We start from the raw sequence: 24901 nt of genomic DNA, 5'->3' as shown, positions 1-24901 counted from the left end.
TTTAATGTGTTGATAGTGTTACAATTACGTTCAAGATTTTCGGATCGTGTATGCAGGTCATATACATCCATATGTATCTTTTTTTTTTTTTCCTAGTATACCCAAGGTATAACGCGTTGATAGAAAGGTTGACAATAAATTCATTATATAGGGGTCCTGTGAGGTAGTTTCTGAATCCCAGTGAAAAAAGTCATAAGTGAAAGAAGTCGAAGTTTTTCACAAAATAAATTAGTTTCTTTTTTTGATCATGAATACTGAAGGTGCTTCTTTAAGTGAACAATTGCTGGATGCAGCTAGAAGAAACAATCTGGATCTTTTGGAGACCGTATTTGATAGCTTAGATAATGATCCTGAGAAGATTGCAAAGCTAATTAACGAATCCAAAGAACCACTGGGGAATACAGCGTTACATTTATGTTGTAAGTATGGATCCTGGGAAGTTCTCGACAAGATTCTCGATCAAGACGGTGAAATCGAAATAGACCCACAAAACGACGTTGATGGCGACACTCCGTTACATGTTACTGTCAGATACAGTCAAGAGGAGCCTGAGCATGGAACTTTTATTGCTAGAAACTTAATTGAAGTGGGTGCGGATCCTAGGGTGAGAAACTATAACAATCAAAAGCCAGTTGATTTGGTTCATGGTGATGAACTGGATGAATTAATTGACCTTTTGCAGGGTGCCGAGTTAGCGATTGATAGTACCAATGGATCAGGTGATAACAATGAGGATGGGGAAATGATAGATGATGGTCCATCTGACGATGACGAAGAAGATGATAAAAAATGATAAAATATGTGATGATAATACCACAGAGAGGGAAAGATAGATGAACTCTGGATATATAGATATTTCTACTGTGTATATATTTCTTTAAGGTGCACTAACAAAAAAGTGTGCATATACGCATATTCAACAATATATATATATATTACTTCACATCATCCGTTCTGGTGGGTATCCAACCATCGGGAGATAAAATGTTCTTTATTGCGATAATTAACTGGCTTCTCTTTTTTTGACGAGATTTAAATTCCAAATAGCTTATTCCTTCATACTCTGGTCTTATTTTTTTGAATAGTTCCCATTGTGCAAACCGGCTTACTTGCGATTGACAGTGTTTCCTCAGTGGTTTCGATGATTTGGTATAAAATCCATTCCTCACGCCATTAAGAATCGCTTCTTCGGTGCTAAAGTCATCCATAAAGAGCTTGACACTACACATTAGACCAGGAACATCCTCCTCATCCAATTTATCATCATAAAATGGTTTGAGGCAATTCAGGAATTTAATTTCATTATCTAGATTCGGTAGACGAGTGTGAAATGATTGCTCTAGATGATGTTTCGTTTCATCTTCTAAATTAGGAATCACAATGTACTTTAAAAATACAGGTTTTTCAAAGAGTTCATAATTTAAACAATTCAGTACCGACGACCGTTGTTTCATTAATAATTTATCAGAACAGGATTTAGATAAAGTGATATTGGAATCATATCTTCCTGGTTTAGTCCTAACGACATTTCTTCTATTGAAATTCAAGCGTCCCCTCAATATTGTTTTCACACTACGGTCGACGTATTGAAATTCGTCGCTATCTTCTATTTTGATGAAATCATCATTTTTGCAATTATCATTCAGGAAACTCATGCTGGCATCACCACAGGGCAATCTCGAGATGTACAATGCCAACTCCCAGTTTTCCTTTAAATTGAATCTGGCAGGTATCTCGTCATTATGTTGAATGAATTTATCACCACTTGATGGATTATAGTTTTGAATACGGTTTAATAAAACTGTATTAGCACCTCGTAATGCCAGTATTTCTGCATGACAGTCATGCAGAATCTTCCCCTCACTTCTTTGTAGTTCTGAATCTGGCAAAGCCTTCACACCAGTAGCTATGGAAAGTATCTCTATCTTATTCGCACCGCCATCTCTGTTAATAGCTGCAACACCTGCCAATATTGTCCACTCTCTGATACCTGAAGGCCTAATTATTGGTCTGCAGGCAGATTTTAGTTTTGAATACTCATTAATCACCCTCGTTGATATCTCTTCACCCAATTTATCCTCACTTGGCATAGTGAGAAGGTTTACTATGCATGGCCTTGTTCCTTGGCACGAAACCATTCACATCACTATTATTTTCTGTTCATTTTTTTTTTTTTTTGCATCACAACGATGATAGTATTATTTTTATTTAGTATATTTAAATATATAAATATAAATATATTTTTACAAACACTGAAATTGTCCTGCCTACTAAAACTTAAGGTCAAATTTGATATCCAATTCACCAACCATGCGCTCCAACCCACCAAGGCGCCTGAATTGTGCCACAAGTAGCTCTTTCTCACGCTTATCTTTAGCATCTTTATCTTCTTGTAGCTTCTCTTGTTGTGCAATTTCTTTAGCTTTTGCGTTTTCTTCCTTTTGTATCTCCTGATAGTAAACTTTGGTCCTGGTTTTTAGCCTGCTGAAAGGATCGCTCTTTGAATCAAAGTTATTACTGTCTTCTTTTTTCACATGCTCTGCATTTCTGATGTTACTCATATTCAATTTTCTATTCTTAGAGGTCAACTCGCCTAGTTTTTTAATGTCAGATTGGTCATTTTCATGATGCTTCTCGTATACAGACATTCGTTTCTCAAAGTTTCTTAACTGAGCAGAGTATTTTGCAATGTCCTTTTCATTATTAGTCTCCTTGGCATATTGCAATTTTTCTCTCAATACAGTTTTCTCCAAGACTGCATTCGTACCAGATAGTTTTTTATTGAATTGCATCCTATGGCGAACAACCTCATCTGTAGTTTTATCAGTCAATGGTGTATTGACAAAATCCATAACCTCTTTCGTTTTGTTACTCAAAGAATGTAAAGAAGGTTTAATCATTTGCGAATTATCCAATGCCCTGAGATACCTTTGGTATTCGTCTTCGGCAAACAAACCATCACTAAAATAATTCATTTGAAAAACCTTTCTGTCTTTACCTTGGGTAACACCGAAATACTGGTTAGTATAGAACTTACCCATATTGTAAGGTTTTTGCAAGAAAACTCTCTCAATTCTCACCATACGGTAAGAAGTTTTGCCGGTACGTTTATCTGTGCCAACATTGACTCTCCCATAACAACCTTTGACTGCATCTTCAAACCCGGGATAAAAACAAAATTTTGCGACAAATGAACGACCGATCCTTAGTTTGTTGAAATCAGAAATCTCAGGCTCTCTGTCTTGCTCGTCCTCCTCTTCAGCCCACTCCACTTCTTCTCTTTTGTCGTATGTATCCCTTCTATCAAAAGGATTGTATTCTTCATCATCCCCGTATTCACTCCCTTCATCGTCCTTGTAGTCTTCTTCCCTGTAATCTTCCTCATCGTCTTCGTCTTCATTATCGCTGTAGTGACGGTTTTTCCTCGCTCTTTGTTTCTTTAATTGCGAAAGTTTTGAAGCCTTGATATCAGAATGCCCAGTAGCATGGGTTGATCTAGTGGAAGCTCTGGTCTTTCTGGAATCTTCGTCGTTCTTGGCTCTCTGTTGTTGTTCCTTCATATCTCTTCCACGTGCTCTAAAAAGTTTCCTCTCCTGGTACTTCTGCATGATTTGAGATCTTTCAAATAATAGAGTCTCACGTTCCATTTCAGGTAAGGATTCCAGGTGCTCTCTGTCGCTCTCATCCTTGTACTTTCCTTCCAAGGGAAAAGGATTAGCTTCTTCTTCTTCTTCGGAACCGTAGTCTGCATTTCCTACAGAGTAAGGGTTATAATCGTCCTCCTCATCATCATCCTCTACACTGCCGACTTCAATTCTCCTTTTCTTGGAAAGAGATTGGTCGTTGTTTTTTGCCCTTTTGGCAGATGTAGTTGTCAAAACTTGATCTTCTTCTTCGGATTCATCGGCACCAGCCAAGGCTAATAAATCCTCATCTAAATCAGACATTTCTATAGTGCTCTCAACAAATTAGTGCAATACAATTACAAACTTTGGTATCCTTCAAGTACCTTTTGTAACTTTGAATATTTTCCTTCCAGCTCGTAGTCACTATTTGAACCAATTTCAATAAAATATAAATTGTCAAAATTACAAAACCGGGTAATGGATGATAAACTTTTACAGTCAAAGTTCTATAGGTAGACATACATGTCATAAGCTGCTATCCTTACATGATTCAAGGCAGCGAACACAGGACTGGTTCAGAAAGCAAACCATTCACTTATAAAAGATATTGTTCAAAAGGTACTGGTTGAGAAATAACATAAATATGTATATACATTACTTATGTGATGCTTATTTCTTTGCACCATACTTGTTGACAGATTTACCATCTGGGATGGTAAAAAAGACATATGGCTTACCATCCTTGGGTAAAGCATCCAATCTGTAGTAGCCCTTTCTTTCGAATTGGATGATATCACCAATCTTCATATCCTTAACATTCAAGTCAGCAATGGCATCCGTGTGGAATTCTGTTTGAGGAGTCAAGAAATCTTCGAAACTTTCGTCTTCTTCCAATCTGTCCTTGGTAATCAAATGGTCGAAGTCAACTAAATCAACAGGGACGACATCTTTAGTATCAGCTAACCAAGTCAACTTGTGCTTGGTCTTTTTGAAATCACCTTCCAAATTCAATTTGGCAACCATAGAACCATCGTCATTCTTTTTAGTAATAATGACATTACCCCAGTCCATTAAAGTGACTTCTTCATCAACATTGATGACGTCAGCATCATCTTTGTCGACAACAATGTCTTTGTAGTAAATGACTTTCTTTTCGCCCACAGCTGGGTTTTTCTTGTGTTTTGGTTTCATTTCAATCTTTGGTTCTTGTGGAGCTTCGGAGCCTTCCAAGTGGATTTTAACTGGGTTGACGATAGCAGTGTGTCTTGGAGCAATTGGATCAATGACCTTCTTGTTGAAAGCCCAGATCAAGTTCCATTCCAAGTTAATGACATTTCTGGATGGACCTTGGGATAAGACGAAGTTCCTCAAACCTTCGACAGTCATACCTCTTCTTCTCACACCCCTGACAGTTGGGAACCTTGGATCGTCCCAATTTCCGACCAAGTCCTTGTCAACCATCCATTGTAACTTTCTCTTAGACAACAAGGTTCTAACGAAATTGATACGAGCGAAATCCCAAATATGGACTTTTCTCAAACGCAAAGCTTGTAACATCCAATCATATTGAGCGTTACGGTCTCTATATTCAATGGTACGTAAAGCGTGGGTAACACCTTCAATAGCATCAACAATTGGGACACAGAAATCATAAGTTGGGTAGATCTTCCAAGTTGATCCGGTTCTGTGGTGAGGGGTTAGATTACATCTGTAAATGACAGGATCTCTTAGAGTCTTGTTCAAAGCCTTGTAATCGATCTTGGCACGAACACAGTTCTTCAAACCTTCTTCAGTACCGTTTTTCATTTCTTCGGTAAAAATTCTTAAGTTCTCTTCAACAGAACGATCTCTTCTGGCAGAAGCAACACCATCCATACGTTCTTCTCTCATCTTTTCAGTTGGAGTGTCGTCACAGTAAGCTTTACCATCCTTGATCATTTGAACACAGTAGTCGTACATTTCTTGGAAGTAGTCAGATGAGTAGGTTATTCTATCACCCTTGATTCCTAATAAATCCAAATCTTCCAAAATAGAGTCTTGGAATTCTTCCTTTTCCTTCGATGGGTTGGTGTCATCGAATCTAATAATCAACTTACCCTTGTAAGCTTGAGCAAAATATTGGTTCAACAAGGCAGCTTTGGCATGTCCAATATGTAAGTATCCAGAAGGTTCAGGTGGGAAACGAGTGACGACTTCACCCATTTTGGCATCTGGCAAATCAATTTCAAAGTTAGCCTTGTGAGTTTCCTTCTTCTTACCCACATTAGCACTTTTCTTTAATTCTAGTAAAGATTTGCTCAAGAAATCGTGAGCTTCGCCGAAGATGGGATCCATTTCTAACAAAGTGTACCAACGAGAAACGTTAACATCAACCTTGTTCTTGATGATGGAACCGCACATACCATTGGATCTTAAAGCACCCCAACATGCTACATCAGCGGCAGAATACTTCAAGCCGCCAAGAATAAAGGTTCTTAGGTTCAATTGAGAATCTAGTGTTTCCAATGATTGTGATAATTTAGCAAAGTTCTTGATAACTAATTCCTTTTGGGCCAGATTAACCCATTTAGCAACTTGCTCTTTATCACCATTATCGAAGATGGCGGCGAATTTGCTAGTTATCTTGTTGAAGACATCTTCAGTAGCATCATCGAGCTTGGCAGCAGGTGCTTTCTTATCGTCCACCAACTTAATAGCTATGGAGTTAGGAGCTAACGCATTCACAATACGAGCAGCAATTAGTTCAGCATAAGCCACAATTGGGGCTTTTCCATTAATAGTCAAGGTAGATGGCATCTTGATCCCTTCTATGCTTTCCTTAACCTTTGAAAATAGTTTCGTCATTCTTATGGAAGTTATCTTCCATTTTTTTCACTTTATCTTGCTTTTAACGAAGAAGAAAAAAAGAGTAAGCATTCGGGTAAATTGAAAAATTTACTTCGAGAATATTAGGAACAGATGAGGTCTGGTAATGTTACTAATACTTCTGTAATATGGTGAAAGAATAGCGAAATATTAGACCAACATAGTGTATCCCAATGGGTGTTAGTGCAAATTTGTTCGTAAAGCAAAGAGGGTCGACAACAGCTCTGAAGCAGCCAAAGGAAATAGGATTCTATTCAAGAACTAAGGATGAAGAATATTTAATTAGCGATGATACGAATTTGAATTACTACTATCTTCCAGACGCTGAATTGGACAGGAAGTTGGATCTTTCATCAGGATTTCAGAAATTTAAGGATTATTACAAAGATTTTGAAGACAGGTGTTCCCTGCGTGGGCTATTAGAAACCATAGAAAGCTCTGAAAGACATAAAGGAAAAAAAATTAATGCTGATATAATTACTTTTAGAGGAATAGCACGGAAATTAATTTCATGTGCATTTGACTCTCCATCTTTTAATACAGTTGATCTTCGTATCGTTTCATTCAACGGCCAACTTTTTATCAAGGAAGTGCCTGAAGCTGTCAATGCAGCTAAGGCTTCCTCTGCAACTGAAGCAGGGCGTAATATAAATCAAGATCTGAATGTATTTACAGGGTACAAGTTTGAAACTTTGGCTACTCTTTCCAATCCGTTGCAGTATACACCCCGTGAAGTGATAGAAAAAAGAACTAAAAGGATTGTATCGCATGGAGATGAATACATTAGTGTTGTGAGAACTGGTGTAGGTAACTGCAAGTTAATTCTTGGTGCTGAGGTGGATTGTATATTTGACTTTAAAGAAAACGGTAGAGACAATTTAAAACATTATGCCGAATTGAAATGTACGCAGCAAGTTGCGAACATATCGGATACGCATAAGTTTGAGCGTAAACTGTTCCGGACCTGGCTGCAATGCTTCTTAGTTGGGATCCCAAGGATCATATATGGTTTTAAAGACGACCATTATGTATTAAAAACTGTGGAAGAGTTTTCAACGGAGGAAGTACCTGTTTTATTAAAGAACAATAATCCACAAGTTGGAAGTGCATGTTTAGAAGCCATTAAATGGTATGGTCTCCTTACTGAGTGGCTTTTGAAAATGATACCAAGAGATGAGGATCCTCATTCTCAAATAAGAGCATTTAAGTTGGTTTTCGAAAATAATCACCTAAGATTATCCGAAATTGAAGAAAGTGATGAGGAATATTCAGGTTTGATTGATGGAGAACATATATTATCGAACGGGTTTAAGGAGTGGAGAAAATCTTTGAAATAACAATATTCCTTTATGTCTTTCCTGCGCATATCCTCATCGACGTATGGATCTAAATAATATAAATGTGCAGATTAGATTAAGTTATATACACTATGCATGGCGAACCGATTTTGTATCTTTATTATTGAGATAAACCCTGTATGATCCGAAACTCGTATTGGTAACAAATATTATACCTATTATGCTAATTAAAATGAAAAGGAAAGATCGTATACTGAACGCTTCAAAAAAAGCATTTATTACCTCCGCCAGAGTACGAGCCCATGCTTTAGCCCATTGGTAATCGGAGCCAGACACTATTTCCTTGTTCATACATTTTGACCATTCATTGCAACGTACCTCCAATGCTGGAACCCTCATATGAGGTTCGCACTGGTTTTCAAAATACCTTGATTTGCAAGTTGCAATTTTATCTAATTCTTCCCTCACGTTATGCTCCAGTTTTAAGTTAACATCGTTTCTTATCATCAAAATGAATTTAATAGCAAGAGACAGTCCTATAGTTCCTATAATAAAATTGAAAAAAAGCTGTATATACTCCGCAATTAAACTTGGGCTCAACCAAATGCTTTGTCGGGCTAATCTAGCATCTTGCGGATGTTCACCTTCCAATACTTCCTCCCTTCCCAATCTTGGGTTAGCAAGTATGCCATCAGGCTGTCTAGAAAAACTACGGAGTTCCATTCCGGGACTTATGTTGGGATAGGGGATTCAAAGATGAGTCTACATAAGTTAACTCATCAATAATAATGGAAAGAAGTTTCATTAGTTACTACTAGTATTTTGCTTGCTCCCGGGTAATGAATTTTTCCGCTTTTCATCTACGTAGTATTATGTTATTGACGTTGTGTACATTATAGAAACAAAGTGTGGCCTTCTAGCGCAATAGATATTCTCAAGTCTCCTAAGTTCCTCTCCTCAGCTAAAAATCGTAACTCTTCGAGTATGGTTAGTCTTGGGTCTCTTTTAGCAGGTGTTGACTTAACGTGAGTAACGATAACATTCAAACCGCTTAATCCCTTACTACTGTTGTATAAAGTGTTCAAATTGGATAATTCGTTGATTAAATATATTGGAGATAGATGACCATACAATTGCTCGGGCTTGGAAGATAATGGGCATGAACATTCGACTAATATACCCTTGAGATGCACAAGCGGTATATTTTCAGCAACGTAAGACCAAAATTCTTCAAGTAGAGATTCTTCAGATTCTCTGCGGTCCTGCTCAACATCTCCGCAAACTATTATACAGTCTTTGCTTTTCCTGTCTCTGAAGATATAGAAGGTGCTGTATACCGGCGCGCCAGTCTTGACGCCTATCCCATGATGAACTTTGAACGGTATTACATCCCAAGGAAAGATAGTGCACTTTTGAACTTCCTTCGGATTCAAGCATTTTAGCTTCAATTTTCTTGAACGTTCTGCCGTTAAATCTGGCCATATTAAGTCATTAAAGACATGCTTTTGCAAAACGTCAATAGTATGCGGTAATCCCCAAATAGTTTTCTTTTTACTGTTTTCCTGCTCATATATTGAGGGGGAGTTTACTACCAGCCCACTAATATGGTCCAGATGGGGATGGGTAATGTAGTAGTCGGTAATTCCTTGGAAAACCTCGTAAGTTTTCTTCATTGTATTGGCGCTTTCAAAATGCTCTCCCTGCCTCTTTAATGATTGTAGCAAGGACTTGGATAATCCCTTTTGTATGTTCAGTTTGGAATCAATAAAAAACTCTATTGGCTCTCGATCATGTTCATAAAAGCTTGGAACAAGCTCATCATCACCTTCATTTTCATTTCGCCCTTGGACCAACATCTCCCGTAGCTGGTACATTCCTGCACCACCGTCTACAGCTATTAATTCTGGATCCTCTGTTCTAGCAGGCTTAAGTATAAAACACTGTGTTCCGTATTCGGTGGGTCCTCCATTGGCCCCAAGTATAGTTATTTCGAATACAACCATAAAAAGGAATATTGGTAAAAAAGGGGATGAAGAAGAAGAACCTCGTTAAAAGCCACTTTCTCTTGGAAATTTCTAAAAATATAAATTTCAGATATTGCTTCCCTCGAAAATGGAAAGGGTTTGACTATTGGTAATTTTTAGTTTCAAGTCACGCACCCTCACCAAAAAGTGCATCTTAATCAGTAACTCATTTTCCGTGCGGTATTTTTTTCGGGTTGTTTATTGTGACAGATGTAATATTATACATACGTTAACATATGATCTACAGATACTCCGATGATCCAAGGGTATAAAAAATAAGGTAAGGGTTAATTAGGTGGCTAGTTCATGTTAATAAATACATTTTCCTTGGTTGAATTTACTAACTGTAGCATGTAGTCGAAGAACGAAAGAGGCAGGCGTAGTATAAATAGTTTACCGGGTAACGATCCTTGCTGGATTTACCATTCTAAGGTTAATAACTTCTTCAGGCGAGTCATTTGTGAAACCGTAAGCATTTTAACAGCTTTGCTTTCTTCCTTTATTATTGCCATAAAAAATTCTTCGAGACTATATGTCTGGAAAATTTTCCGTACTAAGAGGATGTTAAATCCCAAATCTAGAAGAATATCGGCATTTGCAATATTTTTTTCTTTCTCATCGTTATATGAAAAGGCCCATCTTGCAATGAAATATTTCATCCAATCAATAAAAAAGTCAGTAGTCTCATGAATGAAAAAAACATCAACACGTGAATTCAATAAATAAAGTTTGATTTTCCAGAAAAGATCAGGATCAACGTCTTGTATTATTTCAGAAAACTCCACAATTATAATGACTCTCTGAAATTCAGTTAAAAGATCGTTTACCGCTTTATCGTAATGCAATGAGCCGTTATTTCTGAGTTGCATAAATCGGCTCGCCTGAATTTTATATACACATGTTGAATGGTTTATAATGAAATCGCATTCGCCAAAGTAAGATTGTTCGATAAGGTCTAGATGGGAATTTTTACATAATGACTGAATTACCTTTTGGTTCTCAATCACCTTGTTTTCATTTACGGCTATGCATTTATTCTCAATATCTTCTTCCAATATTGAATGCTTTACTGAGTAGTTATTAAATGAGCAATCTTCCTTTCCATTGTAAACTGAATTAGAGGTAGGAATTTCAATATGAGAATTTGCATATGTCCCAGAATTTATCAAGTATGAAGTGGAAGATATACCGGTGTCACTAACATCCTTGTCCTTCTTTATTTTTTTTTTGGTGACTAACATGGACATTAGTTCATTATCGATGAAAGATCTCTTTTGAGGAGCTAATGATGTATTAATATCCGCCTTAGATGAAAGACAATCATTTTCATCAAATTCTTGGGTTTCAATAGCAGTTTCATCGTGTCTTTCACTTTCTTCAATTGACTGATTTTCAGTTTTTTTTACATCTGGCATACTCATTGCAAGCTTTATACTACCAAACGTCTTTTTTTGATTATCGATCAGGTCAAGGGAGCCGGAATCTAATTTTTGAAAAGTTAACCTTAATGGTTTGATCGAATAGGCCTCCCTATTTATGGTAACATGCTCAAATATTGCATACCTAGAATGATTGCAAATTCTTTTCAGAGGATCCCATACCAAATCCTTTAGGTCTTCTTTTTCTAGACACCATATTTTATAGTTCTTTTTCTCAATTGGCTTATTCTTTTTCAATTTTTTCATTCTTATTTTAAAAAATTCTAGTTTATTAAATTGAGCATCAAAGAGTTCATCATAACGTTTTTCAAACGTATTAAGCTGTTGATCATGTTCTGGGACTTTCACAACCCAGCTTTGCGAACTGGTCTTGAAATTGTACTTACTGCACCTACTCTTATATTTGAAAGATTTCTCAGGTGAGATCCGTTGTAAACGGTATCTATTGTAGGTTTGCTCAAAAATTTGGGGCTTCCATTCTGACAAAGGTTTATCAGAAAATCCAACGCAGAAGTTCAACTTTTCCTCCGTTAGTGTGCTGCATTGCACTTCCAGTACAGAGGACATTTGTCTTAAACTCGGATATGGTACCTTTTTCCTGTATTGACTTCTTCTGAGAAGTGGGATGTTGAACCACTCTAACCTCGTGTTATCGTCTGCCAAACCGTGTTCCGTCATTTTTTGGTGAAGAGGAGCATTTAATTGAACTGAAAGACTTTTCATCCAGCTAAAAAATAACATGTCCTGTTTCCCGACTTTTAACTTTTCCTTGAATAACTCATACTGTAGTTCTTCTTTGTTGTCATTCTCAATGTTAGTCACATTCCATGTTTTGCCAACGGCTACATCTATTTTTTGTCTTCCAGAGGTGATGTGAATTACCTCCAAAAAATACTCTTCACCATTGATCGTGCCGCAGTTTTCATACCCTCCGATTTTCAGTGGTTTAAGTTGCAAATTTCTTAGCTCTTTCAAATATTTTTGTGCTCGTCTTCCCAGTTTGATGTTTTCTTTTAAGTTTCCTGACAGAACAGAATAGCCGCCCACATTTTGGTTACATTTAGATAACTTTACTTCCCAACGTTCAATAATCATAGTATTTTTGTAATATGATCTATTTCTCTAAATTGATTCAATTACTCGAGCTCGTTAACAATGGTGTGGCACTATTGAGTGATTTTCTTCTCCTGAAACATATTTTATGCTTGTATTTTACATATCCTAACAGAAAATACTTTCAGCAATTCTTCCGAAAGTAAAACTTGAAAAAAATTGAAGAAAATGACGAAAAAACAATACAAAACAATAATACAATTCGCTACAAAAAAGGGGGAAGGGCTATCAGAAATCGAATATGGACCTTTGCATCATCCAAAATTAATGAATACTTAACTGCTGACTATACAAACGAAAAAGAAGGCGACCTTAAATATTACACAGAGCCAATAATTTATTCGCGGGAGAAGATTCTCAAAAGGAATCCGTGACTGGGAAATCAGAAACTCACCGTTGGACATCAGGATTTCCCACGATCAGTGCTGATTAAACATGGCTACTTTAGTCTTCAGAATCCTCACCTACGTCATCATCTATGTCCATTACAATGACTTCTGAAGTATTCTGGTGTGTATATTGGTCATTGTCATCCACAATTAAGGGATGCGTTTCATCGTTAGAAAATGGCTTTATGTTTTTCAACGTAGCTGAGCTTTCAGTTAATTCAACCAAGGCGTTGTACCGAGAGACAAATCTTGGCCTTGTACTTAATTCAATAGCCAAGTGCGTCGGTATATCAGTTTCAAAATTAGACTCCGATCTTTCCTTCAGGATTTTAAATATAGTATAAACATCGCTGAATGAAATATGGTTGTTGTAGACATTATCTTCGAACAAGGTCAAATCGAGGCTTTTCAGTTGTAAAACCAACTCCTTCGTAGCAAAAGCCAACCTGCCAAAACGATTTCCCATAAATTTACGAATGGATTCCATGAATTCCCCCATGGGTCGCTGATAAAGAGCAGCGTTTTCACATATTATGGGGTTGTTACTTTCGTTCTTATCATCCGACGTGAACAACAGAAATGTAGTATCTTTATATTCCACGGTGACTTTGGGCAATTCGCTTTTCATTAAAGTCTCTGCCACGTTGCGTATACGGGCGTCCGATGGTTGTTCCTCCACGAGTTCATCATCATACTCCAAAAGGTCTTCTTCATCGCCCTCATCCAATTGAACCCCGACGTCATCCACCTCCACTGTTTTATGCGCTTCTTCTTCACTCATCTTTGATTCCATTGATACCAACAAAAACAATCTTTAACTACGTATCTTTTCCTTTACGTATATATAATTAATCATATATACTTCCCTTTTTTATGCCTTGTTGTAGTTTTAACATATCATGTACCACGAATGGATGCAGGCTCGGCGGGTATTTAGACTTTGCCCCGGATTATAAACAAAACGGGACTATTAGTATCATCTATCAAGAAATCCTTTCATTGAAAATGATTGATACCTCAAGGTGGATTTGACAACTTAAGAGGCGTCGTAAGGATGAAAACAAAGTTTGATCGCCTCGGTACAGGAAAAAGAAGTAGACCCTCTCCAAATAGTAGTAACGAAGCTTAGCAACACCCTTATCAGTTTACACCATATCGGACAACAACAGTATTTTGACTAACATTGTTACCTCTTTCTTTTATTATCTAGCGGAAATGCAACCAAAAGTGGTTTTTCTGGACTAGAATTTCAGAGGACTTATAGATATTGACTTTAACGACCAGTCTGCTACATTTAAAAGAAATAAGAAAAATAGCCGCCAACCAAGTTTTAAAGTAGGTTTGTCTTATAACAGTTTACTGGATGATTGTGATGATGAAAATGAAACAGAGGAAATATTTGAGGGCCGTGGTCTGCAATTCTTCGACAAAGACGATAATTTTTCAATAACAGCAGATGATACACAAGTAACTAGTAAATTATTTGATCACGATTTAGAGCAGACACCTGATGAAGAGGCGAAGAAACCTAAGAAGGTCACGATAAGGAAATCAGCGAAGAAATGTTTGAGCACGACCATATTACCAGATTCATTCAGAGGGGTTTTTAAATTTACAGAATTTAATAAAATGCAATCAGAGGCTTTTCCTAGTATTTATGAGAGTAACGAGAACTGCATAATTTCTTCACCAACCGGATCAGGCAAGACTGTATTATTTGAATTGGCAATATTACGTCTTATAAAGGAAACAAATAGTGATACCAATAACACCAAAATTATATACATCGCGCCAACCAAATCTCTATGTTACGAGATGTACAAGAACTGGTTTCCTTCCTTTGTGAATCTTTCTGTTGGTATGCTTACTAGTGATACCTCTTTTCTGGAAACTGAAAAGGCTAAAAAATGTAACATAATAATTACGACACCAGAAAAATGGGATTTGTTAACAAGAAGATGGTCCGATTACAGCCGATTATTCGAATTGGTCAAACTTGTCCTAGTTGATGAGATTCATACCATAAAGGAGAAAAGAGGAGCATCTTTGGAAGTAATTCTGACAAGGATGAATACAATGTGTCAAAACATTCGGTTTGTTGCTTTAAGTGCAACAGTTCCAAATATAGAAGACCTAGCATTGTGGCTCAAAACTAACAACGAGCTTCCTGCAAATATTCTTTCTTTTGACGAATCGTACAGGCAAGTTCAGTTAACGAAGTTTGTTTATGGGTACTCCTTCAATTGCAAAAATGACTTCCAAAAAGATGCTATATATAATTCCAAATTGATTGAAATAATTGAAAAGCATGCCGATAATCGTCCCGTACTAATATTTTGTCCGACTAGGGCTTCAACTATATCAACAGCAAAATTTTTATTAAATAATCATATTTTTTCAAAAAGTAAGAAAAGATGTAATCATAATCCCTCCGATAAAATATTAAATGAATGTATGCAACAAGGTATCGCTTTCCATCATGCTGGAATTTCTTTAGAAGACCGTACTGCCGTTGAGAAAGAATTTCTTGCAGGTTCAATTAATATATTGTGTTCAACTTCAACGTTAGCTGTTGGTGTGAACCTTCCCGCATATTTGGTCATTATCAAAGGCACCAAAAGTTGGAACTCTTCTGAAATCCAAGAGTATTCAGACCTAGATGTACTGCAAATGATTGGGCGGGCAGGAAGACCTCAATTTGAAACTCACGGGTGCGCAGTAATCATGACAGACTCTAAAATGAAGCAAACATATGAAAACTTAATTCATGGAACTGACGTTTTGGAAAGTTCATTACATTTGAATTTGATCGAGCATTTAGCAGCAGAAACCTCTTTGGAAACTGTATATTCAATTGAAACTGCAGTAAATTGGCTACGAAACACATTCTTTTACGTTAGATTTGGGAAGAATCCAGCTGCATATCAAGAGGTGAACAGATACGTTAGTTTTCATTCCGTTGAAGACTCTCAGATAAATCAATTCTGTCAGTATTTGCTTGACACCTTAGTAAAAGTGAAAATAATCGATATCAGCAATGGGGAGTACAAATCTACAGCGTACGGAAATGCAATGACGCGACATTATATATCCTTTGAGTCGATGAAACAATTCATTAACGCAAAAAAATTTCTATCATTACAAGGGATACTAAATTTACTGGCCACTTCTGAAGAGTTTTCAGTTATGAGGGTGAGGCACAATGAAAAAAAATTGTTCAAAGAAATCAATTTATCGCCACTTTTGAAATATCCATTTTTAACCGAGAAGAAACAGAGCCAAATAATTGACAGGGTTAGTCAAAAGGTTTCTCTTTTGATTCAATATGAGTTAGGTGGGTTAGAATTTCCATCATACGAAGGCGCTTCTAAACTACATCAAACTCTTGTTCAGGATAAATTCCTCGTTTTTAGACATTGTTTTAGATTACTAAAATGCATGGTAGACACATTTATTGAAAAAAGTGATGGAACATCACTGAAAAATACTTTGTTCTTACTGCGAAGCCTGAATGGTCACTGCTGGGAAAACACGCCAATGGTTCTTAGGCAATTGAAAACAATTGGACTAGTTTCAGTAAGAAGGCTAATACGACATGGAATTACCAATCTAGAAGAAATGGGGCATTTGTCAGATACTCAGATTGAATACTATCTTAACCTCAAGATTGGAAACGGCATAAAAATTAAAAACGACATTTCTTTGTTGCCTTGTCTGAATATTAGAACAAAACTAGAAAATTGCAAAATAGAAAATGAAGAGTTGTGGTTGACATTTAAAGTTGAGATTAGTGCAACATTCAAGTCTAGCATTTGGCATGGTCAGCACCTCTCATTAGATATCGAAACCGAGAAAAGCTCAGGAGAGTTAATCGACTTTAGAAGATTGCAAGTTAACAAACTACAGTCACCAAGGGGCTTTAGAATTTCAGCAAAAATATCACCAAAACTAGAAAAAATAGAATTCTCAATTCATTGCCAAGAAATCGCCGGACTCGGCAAAACAATCGTATATTCCACTGATCATTTGGCATCACAGTTCTCTGCGAAGACACCAAATATAAGGAAAGATCTAAATAGTTTAGAAAAATGCCTCTTCTATGAAAGCAGTAGTGACGGAGAAGTGGGGAAAACGTCTAGGGTTTCCCATAAAGATGGATTAGAAGAATCGCTATCCTCAGATGATAGTATACTAGATTATTTGAATGAAAGGAAGAAATCATCAAAGGCGGTTGAATCTGCAGCAGTTATTCACCCGGAGGCACACTCTTCTTCACATTTTAGTAATGGCCGCCAAGTAAGATCTAATGGCAATTACGAGTGTTTTCATAGCTGCAAAGACAAAACGCAATGCAGACATTTATGTTGTAAAGAGGGTATTCCAGTAAAGTATATAAAAGAAAAAGGACCCTCCTCAATCAAGCCAGTATCAAAACCTGATCAAATACGCCAGCCACTGCTTGCAAAAAATATCAACACAACCCCTCACCTGGAAAAAAGACTGAATAGTAAACCAAAGCAGTGGCAAGAAGAAAATACAGATATTGCGACAGTTCATACACTTCCTTCAAAAATTTATAATCTATCGCAACAGATGTCGTCTATGGAAGCGGGTGAACAAGTCCTAAAATCAGGCCCCGAAAACTGCCCTGAAATAATTCCTATTGATCTTGAATCATCCGATAGTTATTCTAGTAATACAGCGGCGAGCTCAATAAGTGATCCGAATGGTGATCTGGATTTCTTGGGTTCCGATATAGAGTTTGAATGAGCGGCATGGCCGGGAACAATAGACATTACTGATATTCATTACCCCAATCCTTTCTGTTATTTGTATTGCTTCCCAACAGAAGTTAGCATGTGTGAGAGTTTACTTATAATGCTTTGTTTTTAAAATGCAGCCAGTGGTGAAACAATTGGAACCTTTACTATTTATTAGGGAACAAGATGACATTGTCAATTGATATATTACTATTGTTACATATCGTGCTATTTATCATTTCAATTATTAGTCACATGACCGCGATAAGCGATCCGGGTCAGAATGCCGAGATAGGATAACTTTGCCGGCGGAGTTCCTAGATCAATTGAAAGAATCGAAGTGAGATTAGTAATTCATTCATATGTACCTTTTAAAAAAGAAACTCACTCTTGGAAGTGTCCTTTACTAAGGATTGTTTTGAACGAAAAGTGTAGGCGTGCCACAAATGTCAACACTTAGCGATAGTGATACCGAGACTGAGGTCGTGTCGAGAAACTTGTGTGGAATCGTCGACATAGGTTCTAATGGTATTCGTTTTAGTATATCTTCCAAGGCTGCACATCATGCAAGAATTATGCCTTGTGTTTTTAAAGATAGGGTTGGTCTTTCTCTATACGAAGTTCAATATAATACACATACGAACGCAAAATGCCCTATTCCCAGAGATATTATAAAAGAGGTTTGTTCTGCCATGAAGAGATTCAAATTAATTTGCGATGATTTTGGTGTACCTGAAACTAGTGTCAGAGTAATTGCAACAGAAGCCACGCGAGATGCTATTAACGCGGATGAATTTGTTAATGCTGTTTACGGTAGCACTGGCTGGAAAGTAGAAATATTAGGCCAGGAAGATGAAACTAGGGTCGGCATATATGGTGTTGTTTCCTCATTTAATACAGTAAGAGGTCTATATCTAGATGTGGCAGGTGGTAGTACTCAGTTATCATGGGTAATAAGCTCGCACGGAGAAGTCAAGCAATCCAGCAAACCTGTATCTTTGCCATATGGAGCTGGAACTCTTTTGAGAAGAATGAGAACAGATGATAATAGGGCACTTTTTTATGAGATTAAAGAAGCGTACAAAGATGCGATTGAAAAAATTGGTATACCTCAAGAAATGATTGATGACGCCAAGAAAGAAGGTGGATTTGACCTTTGGACCCGTGGGGGTGGTTTAAGAGGTATGGGACATCTGCTTCTTTACCAGTCGGAAGGTTATCCCATCCAAACAATAATTAACGGATATGCTTGCACTTATGAAGAATTCTCGTCTATGTCAGATTATCTATTCCTAAAACAAAAAATACCAGGTTCTTCAAAAGAGCATAAAATATTTAAGGTTTCTGATAGAAGGGCTTTACAACTTCCTGCCGTTGGTTTGTTCATGAGTGCTGTTTTTGAAGCGATTCCCCAGATCAAAGCTGTACATTTTAGTGAGGGTGGTGTTCGAGAGGGTTCACTTTATTCTCTTCTTCCAAAAGAAATTCGTGCACAAGATCCATTGCTAATTGCGTCCCGTCCTTATGCTCCATTACTTACTGAAAAATATCTATATCTATTGAGAACATCAATCCCACAAGAAGATATACCAGAAATAGTAAACGAAAGGATTGCTCCTGCTTTATGTAACTTAGCATTTGTTCATGCCTCTTATCCAAAGGAGTTACAACCAACAGCTGCATTACATGTTGCTACAAGAGGGATAATAGCCGGCTGTCATGGATTATCTCACAGAGCTAGAGCGCTGATAGGAATTGCTCTATGTAGTAGATGGGGCGGCAACATTCCGGAATCTGAAGAAAAATACTCCCAAGAATTAGAACAAGTAGTTCTACGCGAAGGTGATAAAGCTGAAGCATTGAGAATTGTATGGTGGACGAAGTATATTGGTACGATTATGTATGTGATTTGCGGTGTTCATCCAGGTGGTAATATCAGAGATAACGTATTTGATTTCCATGTTTCTAAGCGTAGTGAGGTGGAGACCAGTTTAAAAGAATTAATCATTGATGATGCAAACACTACAAAGGTAAAAGAAGAATCCACGCGTAAAAATCGCGGGTATGAAGTGGTTGTGAGAATTAGTAAGGACGATCTTAAAACAAGTGCTTCCGTTCGTTCCAGAATTATCACGCTACAAAAGAAAGTACGCAAGCTATCTAGAGGAAGTGTAGAGAGGGTTAAAATTGGCGTGCAATTTTATGAAGAATAAAGACATCTAGTCTTTAAATACTTGAACAATAAATACGAAATCCTTATATAAGCATCTTTTACTACCAAAAAAATTTAAAATTAAGCAAGAGAAAAAAACGAGCAATTGTTAAAAGAAACTAAAATCATGTAGATTTCATAAATCGTCATATTCTTTGTCTATATAAATATTTATCGTCACGAATAAATCCCGTGAATTTCTAACAAAGTTTATACAATATCACAGTTGTAAAAGTAAGAAAAAAAAAGATCATAGAAAACATGTTCACATAAGTAGAAAAAGGGCACCTTCTTGTTGTTCAAACTTAATTTACAAATTAAGTTTAAGCACCGATGATACCAACGGACTTACCTTCAGCAATTCTTTTTTGGGCCAAAGCAGCAATAACAGCGGCACCAGCACCGGAACCATCTTCAGCAGGAACAATCTTGATTGGGTAGTCGTCTAGTGAGGTTTGAGTCCAGCCGTAAATGTCCTTCAAAGCATTGGCAGCCTTTTCTTTGAAACCTGGGTATCTGTTGTAAACGGAACCGTCTGCAGCGATGTGACCGGTCTTGTAACCTCTCTTTTGACAGATAGCAGCAATACCACAAACGGACAATCTAGCAGCTCTAGCACCAATCAATTCAGATAAACGTCTGATCAATTTACGTTCTTGAACAGTAGTGTTGATACCGAACTCATTTTGGAACAAGTCATCGGTATCTTCTAGGTTCTCGAATGGATCTTCCTCGATTCTGGCTGGGTAAGAAGTGTCCATGACGAAAGGCTTGTCGAACTTAGACAAGTCTTGGTTCTTGAAGATGAAACCTTGTTTGTACATGTCCATCAAGGCCAAACGCAAAATTTCACCTAAGTAGTAACCAGAAGACATTTTTTCAAAGGTTTGTTGGCCTGGTCTTGGAGATTCTTCATCAATGGTGATATCGTATTTAGTTCTTGGCAAAACGACATGTTCATTATCGAAGGAACCGTATTCACAGTTGATGGCCATTGGAGCAGATGGTGGAATGTCATCAGATAGTTTTCCTTGTAGCTTTTCGATATCGGAACAAACATCGTAGTAAGCACCATTGACACCAGTACCGAAGATAACACCCATCTTAGTTTCTGGGTCAGTGTAGTAAGAAGCAACCAAAGTACCGGTAGTGTCGTTTATCAAAGCAACAACTTCAATTGGGATATTCCTCTTAGTGATTTGCTTTTGCAACATTGGAACAACATCGTGGTTTTCAATGTTTGGAATATCAAAACCTTTAGTCCATCTTTGCAAGATACCTTCATTGATTTTGTTTTGAGAAGCTGGGAAAGAAAAGGTGAAACCCAATGGAATTGGCTCAGAGATACCTTGTGGGAATTGCTCATCAATAAAAGCTTTCAAAGAGTCGGCAATAAATTCCCACAATTCGTCTGGATTTTGAGTAGTTCTCATAGCATCTGGTAATCTGTACTTAGATTGAGTGGTGTCAAAGGTACGGTCACCGCCCAACTTGACTAAGACAACTCTCAAGTTGGTACCACCCAAATCAATGGCCAAGAAATCACCGGATTCCTTACCAGTTGGGAAATCCATAACCCAACCTGGAATCATTGGAATGTTACCACCCTTCTTGGACAAACCCTTTTCCAATTCGGAAATGAAGTGCTTGGTAACGGCTTGTAAAGTTTCAGTTGGAACAGTGAAAATTTTTTCAAAATTCTCAATTTGTTGCATCAATTCCTTTGGCACATCGGCCATGGAACCCTTTCTGGCTTGTGGTTTTTTTGGACCTAAATGAACCATTTTATTTAATTAGCGTACTTATTATGTGTGGAGAATTATATTCCTACAACCTTTTCAAAGAAAAAGCGAAAAAATATTAAGAAACTTTGAAGTTAAGTTATAAAAGTTAAGGAATTTTTTTTAGATATGGGGTAGGATTACTCTTTTTTATAGTTTTGTAGATAAGACAGTGGCGAAGGTGCAACAAAGAGACATCACGGAATTGGACACGATATTTGCAAGCTCGCCTCAGCAGGAGGTAATTTCGTGGATCTCGCAATCAAAGGTGTTTCGTGGTCGTCGTCGTCGTCGTGGAAAATTTTTCAGAAAGAAAAGAACGATTACCTAAACTGTCTTTTTCTTTTACAACATGATGTCCCTGAAACAGAGAAAGTACCGTACGAATGTCGATCGACCGGAAAAACTGCCCGCGAGAAAAAGAAATCTCTTTTCTTCGATTTTTTTGTGCCGTCCGGTTTATTGCCCGGTGCCGTCCGGCATGATAGCCATTTCTAGGTACCAATGTGCGAGGAGGTTCAGAAAACTCGTAGTAACATGATGGAAAAGGCATTAGAAAGAGCAGTATACTCTGGGGTCACCAATGTGGAGCTCTGGAGCCCCGCACTTTTTTTCAAGAATAATAGGATGTATACGTAATACGTAATAGGTATCACGCTATTTACTCTTGCCTTTTCTTTGTTTCATAGTTCGAATCACATGAGTAGAGGACGGAAATTGCTCTTCTATGGCGTTCAGTATTCGAATAAATCCCAGACGCTAGGCTTATATAAATGAATGTAGCTGTACTTTACCAGCGTCTCAGGAATGAAGGCGTGCGTGTGGTCATAGTGGTCAATGAGATCAAATACAGATGCGAATGGACTAAGCTCTTGACAATCACTATGTTTGCACCGGTTATCCGACCAGTAACTCTCTGGATCAGTTGGGGTTTGTGCCGTAGTGCTATCAACGCTTTCACTACTGCTTGTCCCAGTAGTGCTAAATGAAAGTTGTGGAATGGATGTAGTGTCGGTGCTGCTGGATTTCTCAGAGGTTGGAAGCGATTCCTTCAGAGATGGATCTCCAGATGGTACAACAAGCTTACTTGCTATATGATGTTGCAACATATGATTTATTAGATCGTCATTGAAGCTGGTAACTTTTTGACATGATTTGTATGGGCATTGTAGCACTTGCATGTCATCATATCCAGGCAAATGACCTTGCGAGAATTCTTCACCACACATTGGAGAGCCGGAAGGTAATTTTGGGTCAAAACCTCCCTCCTTGCCATTGAGTTCTGCTTTCACATTCGCATTCACTCCTTCGTGTTTACGGTCAATTCTTGATGCAAGCTTGCTTTTTCTTTCATGACTATTTAAATGCCTTCTTAATTGCTGATTTGTGACAAATCTTTTTTGACATAATGTGCACGCTTTGGGCTTGATTTGTGAATGAGTCCATTTGTGAACTCGTAGATGGCACGGTCTTATAAATTTTTTGCCACATCCCGGCTCATCACAATGATACGGCTTTTGATTGGTATGCGAATTTTGGTGTTGCTGAAGCAAACTAGGTCTGTTGTAGACTTTCTCACAACCGTCAAAAGAACATTTGTAATTTCTAGACTTGGTTCTCCCTATATCCGTCATTGTTTTGGTGGCCACGTATTCTGGTACCACTTGTGCACACCAGCGTAAAAGTTGTCATTTTCATCTTCTTTAGCGTATTTATTGTCCGAGACTGTTAAAGAAAAATTATTACTGTTTTTTTGCTATTACTAAAGAATAAATAACTATAAAATATGAAATAGAATCTATATGGAACATGCAGAATTTCGCTTTGGTTTAAGCCCACTTACCGATCAAAGCCATGATACCAGCACCGAAAAGAGTGCATATAACGTTGAAGGACAATTCTCTTAGATCCTTTGTTCTTTGAGGATTGAATATAAAGTCTCTTGCTAGTAGTTCAACCAAACCAGTGTACAATAAGATACCAGCAGAAATGGCATCCAAAACACCAGAGATAACAAGCGCAGTGTAAGAACCGCTGACGTATCTGGTACGAACACCCAAACCGATGGCCACACAGATTGGTGTGGTTAACCCATACGCAACACATAGGGCCCATGGCCACCATCTCTTTGATCTAGGGAATTCAATGGCTGACAATCTTGCACCAATACCTAAACCTTCAAATGATTGATGGAACACTAAGACAGGGTATAGGGAGGAGAACTCATCACCAACACTTCCCAGGTTTAGACCGATCATAACGGAGTGGAAAATCACACCGAATTCTAAAATTAAAAAGGCATAAAATTGTGCTTGAAATGATTGAACAACATCCATGGATGTAGCGTCTGAATCTTCATAATACTCTACTCCGTTCTTGGTGTCATGAGATCCATTTGCAGTACCATTCTCATTGTCATTCTCACTTGAAACAGCTGCAGTGTTTCTCACAACAGTGTCTTTAATTTCATCGTGGGTATGGTCATGGGAAAGACCATACTTTCTTTCAACCCAGACGCTACTGAATAGATCAGTAAGGAAAGTGAAGGTCAAACTCGTTAGCATAATGGCAGGACACCATGAATAAAGACCCCAGTTACCGGTTTGTCCTACACAAGTGGTACCACCAATCGCACCATAAGCAGGGTCCATTAAGTGGATAAATGCGGTTGCAACAATAACACCGGAACCAAAATACTTTGCGAAAAGGTAAACATATAGAGGAATTCTCAATCTTTTCACTTTTGTTGAGATTAATGGGAACATGGTGAAAAAAGTACTCACGAAAAGAATAACAAAGACGGAAGATATTCTGGCACCTAAGTTACCATTGTACTCGTTTCCACCAAAGTAAACACCTTGCAAAACACAGGTCTTCCACACATCATCAGGGGTTTTATCGGCAAGTGTAACTTCAGAAGGGTCCCATTGTTTCCACCACGGCGTAGTAACGTTGCTCATAATTCCTTTTTTGATATTTGTGCTGTTGTTTTATTGTCTATACTTGCAGTTTTTTTGTAAATAGGGAAGAGATGAGATCATGACAGCCGATACCAGGCCTCTATTTATAACTAAGTCATCGAGCTAATGCCGTGCGTAATTTCTTTTTTTCTTAATTTCGTTCTACACATTTGCTCTCAACCTACTTTCCATGACCTTCAAGGTCAAATATGTTCATCTGTCTCATCTCATTGGAGAGAAGATACCTGAGCACATCTGATAATTTTGGGAAATGTCATTGTAATTTGAAGAATACCGCACAGATGAGAACCTTGAGGGTATCTTTGGTCCTTCGAGGTTTTTACAGGCAAGAGAGTACGGGTGTATTGTTTTTTAAGCAGCAACTATATTTTTTTTTAGTTATCTGGCGCGCGCGCCTTAGCTGAAGAAAACTG

The 24901-nt window shown here is 37.6% G+C and overlaps 14 protein-coding genes and 1 non-coding gene across 15 annotated transcripts; 5 read left to right on the top strand and 10 right to left on the bottom strand.

Moving 5' to 3' along the window:
- Nucleotides 1-247: 247 nt before the first annotated feature.
- ANK1 (ankyrin repeat-containing protein ANK1) lies at nt 248-793 on the top strand (the record flags this gene model as incomplete). Its single annotated transcript, NM_001181108.1, has 1 exon — nt 248-793. One exon carries the CDS (start codon nt 248-250, stop codon nt 791-793), a length of 546 nt encoding a protein of 181 aa, NP_011272.1.
- Nucleotides 794-935: 142 nt separating this feature from the next.
- TAD1 (tRNA-specific adenosine deaminase) lies at nt 936-2138 on the bottom strand (the record flags this gene model as incomplete). The annotated part of the gene is made up of 1 exon (NM_001181109.1): nt 936-2138. One exon carries the CDS (start codon nt 2136-2138, stop codon nt 936-938), a length of 1203 nt encoding a protein of 400 aa, NP_011271.1.
- A 132-nt stretch (nt 2139-2270) lies between these two features.
- Nucleotides 2271-3947, bottom strand: RTF1 (RNA polymerase-associated protein; the record flags this gene model as incomplete). Its single annotated transcript, NM_001181110.1, has 1 exon — nt 2271-3947. One exon carries the CDS (start codon nt 3945-3947, stop codon nt 2271-2273), a length of 1677 nt encoding a protein of 558 aa, NP_011270.1.
- A 348-nt stretch (nt 3948-4295) lies between these two features.
- GUS1 (glutamate--tRNA ligase GUS1) lies at nt 4296-6422 on the bottom strand (the record flags this gene model as incomplete). The annotated part of the gene is made up of 1 exon (NM_001181111.1): nt 4296-6422. One exon carries the CDS (start codon nt 6420-6422, stop codon nt 4296-4298), a length of 2127 nt encoding a protein of 708 aa, NP_011269.2.
- Nucleotides 6423-6664: 242 nt separating this feature from the next.
- Nucleotides 6665-7828, top strand: RAI1 (decapping nuclease; the record flags this gene model as incomplete). Its single annotated transcript, NM_001181112.1, has 1 exon — nt 6665-7828. The coding sequence occupies one exon, from the start codon at nt 6665-6667 to the stop codon at nt 7826-7828; it is 1164 nt and encodes a 387-aa protein (NP_011268.1).
- A 90-nt stretch (nt 7829-7918) lies between these two features.
- BRR6 (Brr6p) lies at nt 7919-8512 on the bottom strand (the record flags this gene model as incomplete). The annotated part of the gene is made up of 1 exon (NM_001181113.1): nt 7919-8512. The coding sequence occupies one exon, from the start codon at nt 8510-8512 to the stop codon at nt 7919-7921; it is 594 nt and encodes a 197-aa protein (NP_011267.1).
- Nucleotides 8513-8682: 170 nt separating this feature from the next.
- Nucleotides 8683-9792, bottom strand: PDE1 (3',5'-cyclic-nucleotide phosphodiesterase PDE1; the record flags this gene model as incomplete). Its single annotated transcript, NM_001181114.1, has 1 exon — nt 8683-9792. One exon carries the CDS (start codon nt 9790-9792, stop codon nt 8683-8685), a length of 1110 nt encoding a protein of 369 aa, NP_011266.1.
- Nucleotides 9793-10232: 440 nt separating this feature from the next.
- ZIP2 (Zip2p) lies at nt 10233-12347 on the bottom strand (the record flags this gene model as incomplete). Its single annotated transcript, NM_001181115.1, has 1 exon — nt 10233-12347. One exon carries the CDS (start codon nt 12345-12347, stop codon nt 10233-10235), a length of 2115 nt encoding a protein of 704 aa, NP_011265.1.
- Nucleotides 10432-12336, top strand: RME3. The gene has a single exon (NR_132176.1).
- A 462-nt stretch (nt 12348-12809) lies between the features above and the next one.
- On the bottom strand, nt 12810-13535 carry RMR1 (Rmr1p; the record flags this gene model as incomplete). The annotated part of the gene is made up of 1 exon (NM_001181116.1): nt 12810-13535. One exon carries the CDS (start codon nt 13533-13535, stop codon nt 12810-12812), a length of 726 nt encoding a protein of 241 aa, NP_011264.2.
- Nucleotides 13536-13808: 273 nt separating this feature from the next.
- On the top strand, nt 13809-17524 carry HFM1 (DNA helicase; the record flags this gene model as incomplete). The annotated part of the gene is made up of 2 exons (NM_001181117.1): nt 13809-13866; nt 14019-17524. The coding sequence occupies 2 exons, from the start codon at nt 13809-13811 to the stop codon at nt 17522-17524; spliced, it is 3564 nt and encodes a 1187-aa protein (NP_011263.2).
- Nucleotides 17525-17960: 436 nt separating this feature from the next.
- RTG2 (Rtg2p) lies at nt 17961-19727 on the top strand (the record flags this gene model as incomplete). Its single annotated transcript, NM_001181118.1, has 1 exon — nt 17961-19727. One exon carries the CDS (start codon nt 17961-17963, stop codon nt 19725-19727), a length of 1767 nt encoding a protein of 588 aa, NP_011262.1.
- Nucleotides 19728-20049: 322 nt separating this feature from the next.
- Nucleotides 20050-21510, bottom strand: HXK2 (hexokinase 2; the record flags this gene model as incomplete). Its single annotated transcript, NM_001181119.1, has 1 exon — nt 20050-21510. One exon carries the CDS (start codon nt 21508-21510, stop codon nt 20050-20052), a length of 1461 nt encoding a protein of 486 aa, NP_011261.1.
- Nucleotides 21511-22241: 731 nt separating this feature from the next.
- FZF1 (Fzf1p) lies at nt 22242-23141 on the bottom strand (the record flags this gene model as incomplete). Its single annotated transcript, NM_001181120.1, has 1 exon — nt 22242-23141. One exon carries the CDS (start codon nt 23139-23141, stop codon nt 22242-22244), a length of 900 nt encoding a protein of 299 aa, NP_011260.1.
- Nucleotides 23142-23336: 195 nt separating this feature from the next.
- ZRT1 (high-affinity Zn(2+) transporter ZRT1) lies at nt 23337-24467 on the bottom strand (the record flags this gene model as incomplete). Its single annotated transcript, NM_001181121.1, has 1 exon — nt 23337-24467. The coding sequence occupies one exon, from the start codon at nt 24465-24467 to the stop codon at nt 23337-23339; it is 1131 nt and encodes a 376-aa protein (NP_011259.1).
- Nucleotides 24468-24901: the final 434 nt, after the last annotated feature.

Source organism: Saccharomyces cerevisiae, chromosome VII (assembly GCF_000146045.2).
Source record: "Saccharomyces cerevisiae S288C chromosome VII, complete sequence".
Taxonomy (NCBI): domain Eukaryota; kingdom Fungi; phylum Ascomycota; class Saccharomycetes; order Saccharomycetales; family Saccharomycetaceae; genus Saccharomyces; species Saccharomyces cerevisiae.
The sequence above is the reverse complement of the archived record's forward strand: the minus strand, read 5'-3'. Positions and strand labels throughout refer to the sequence as shown.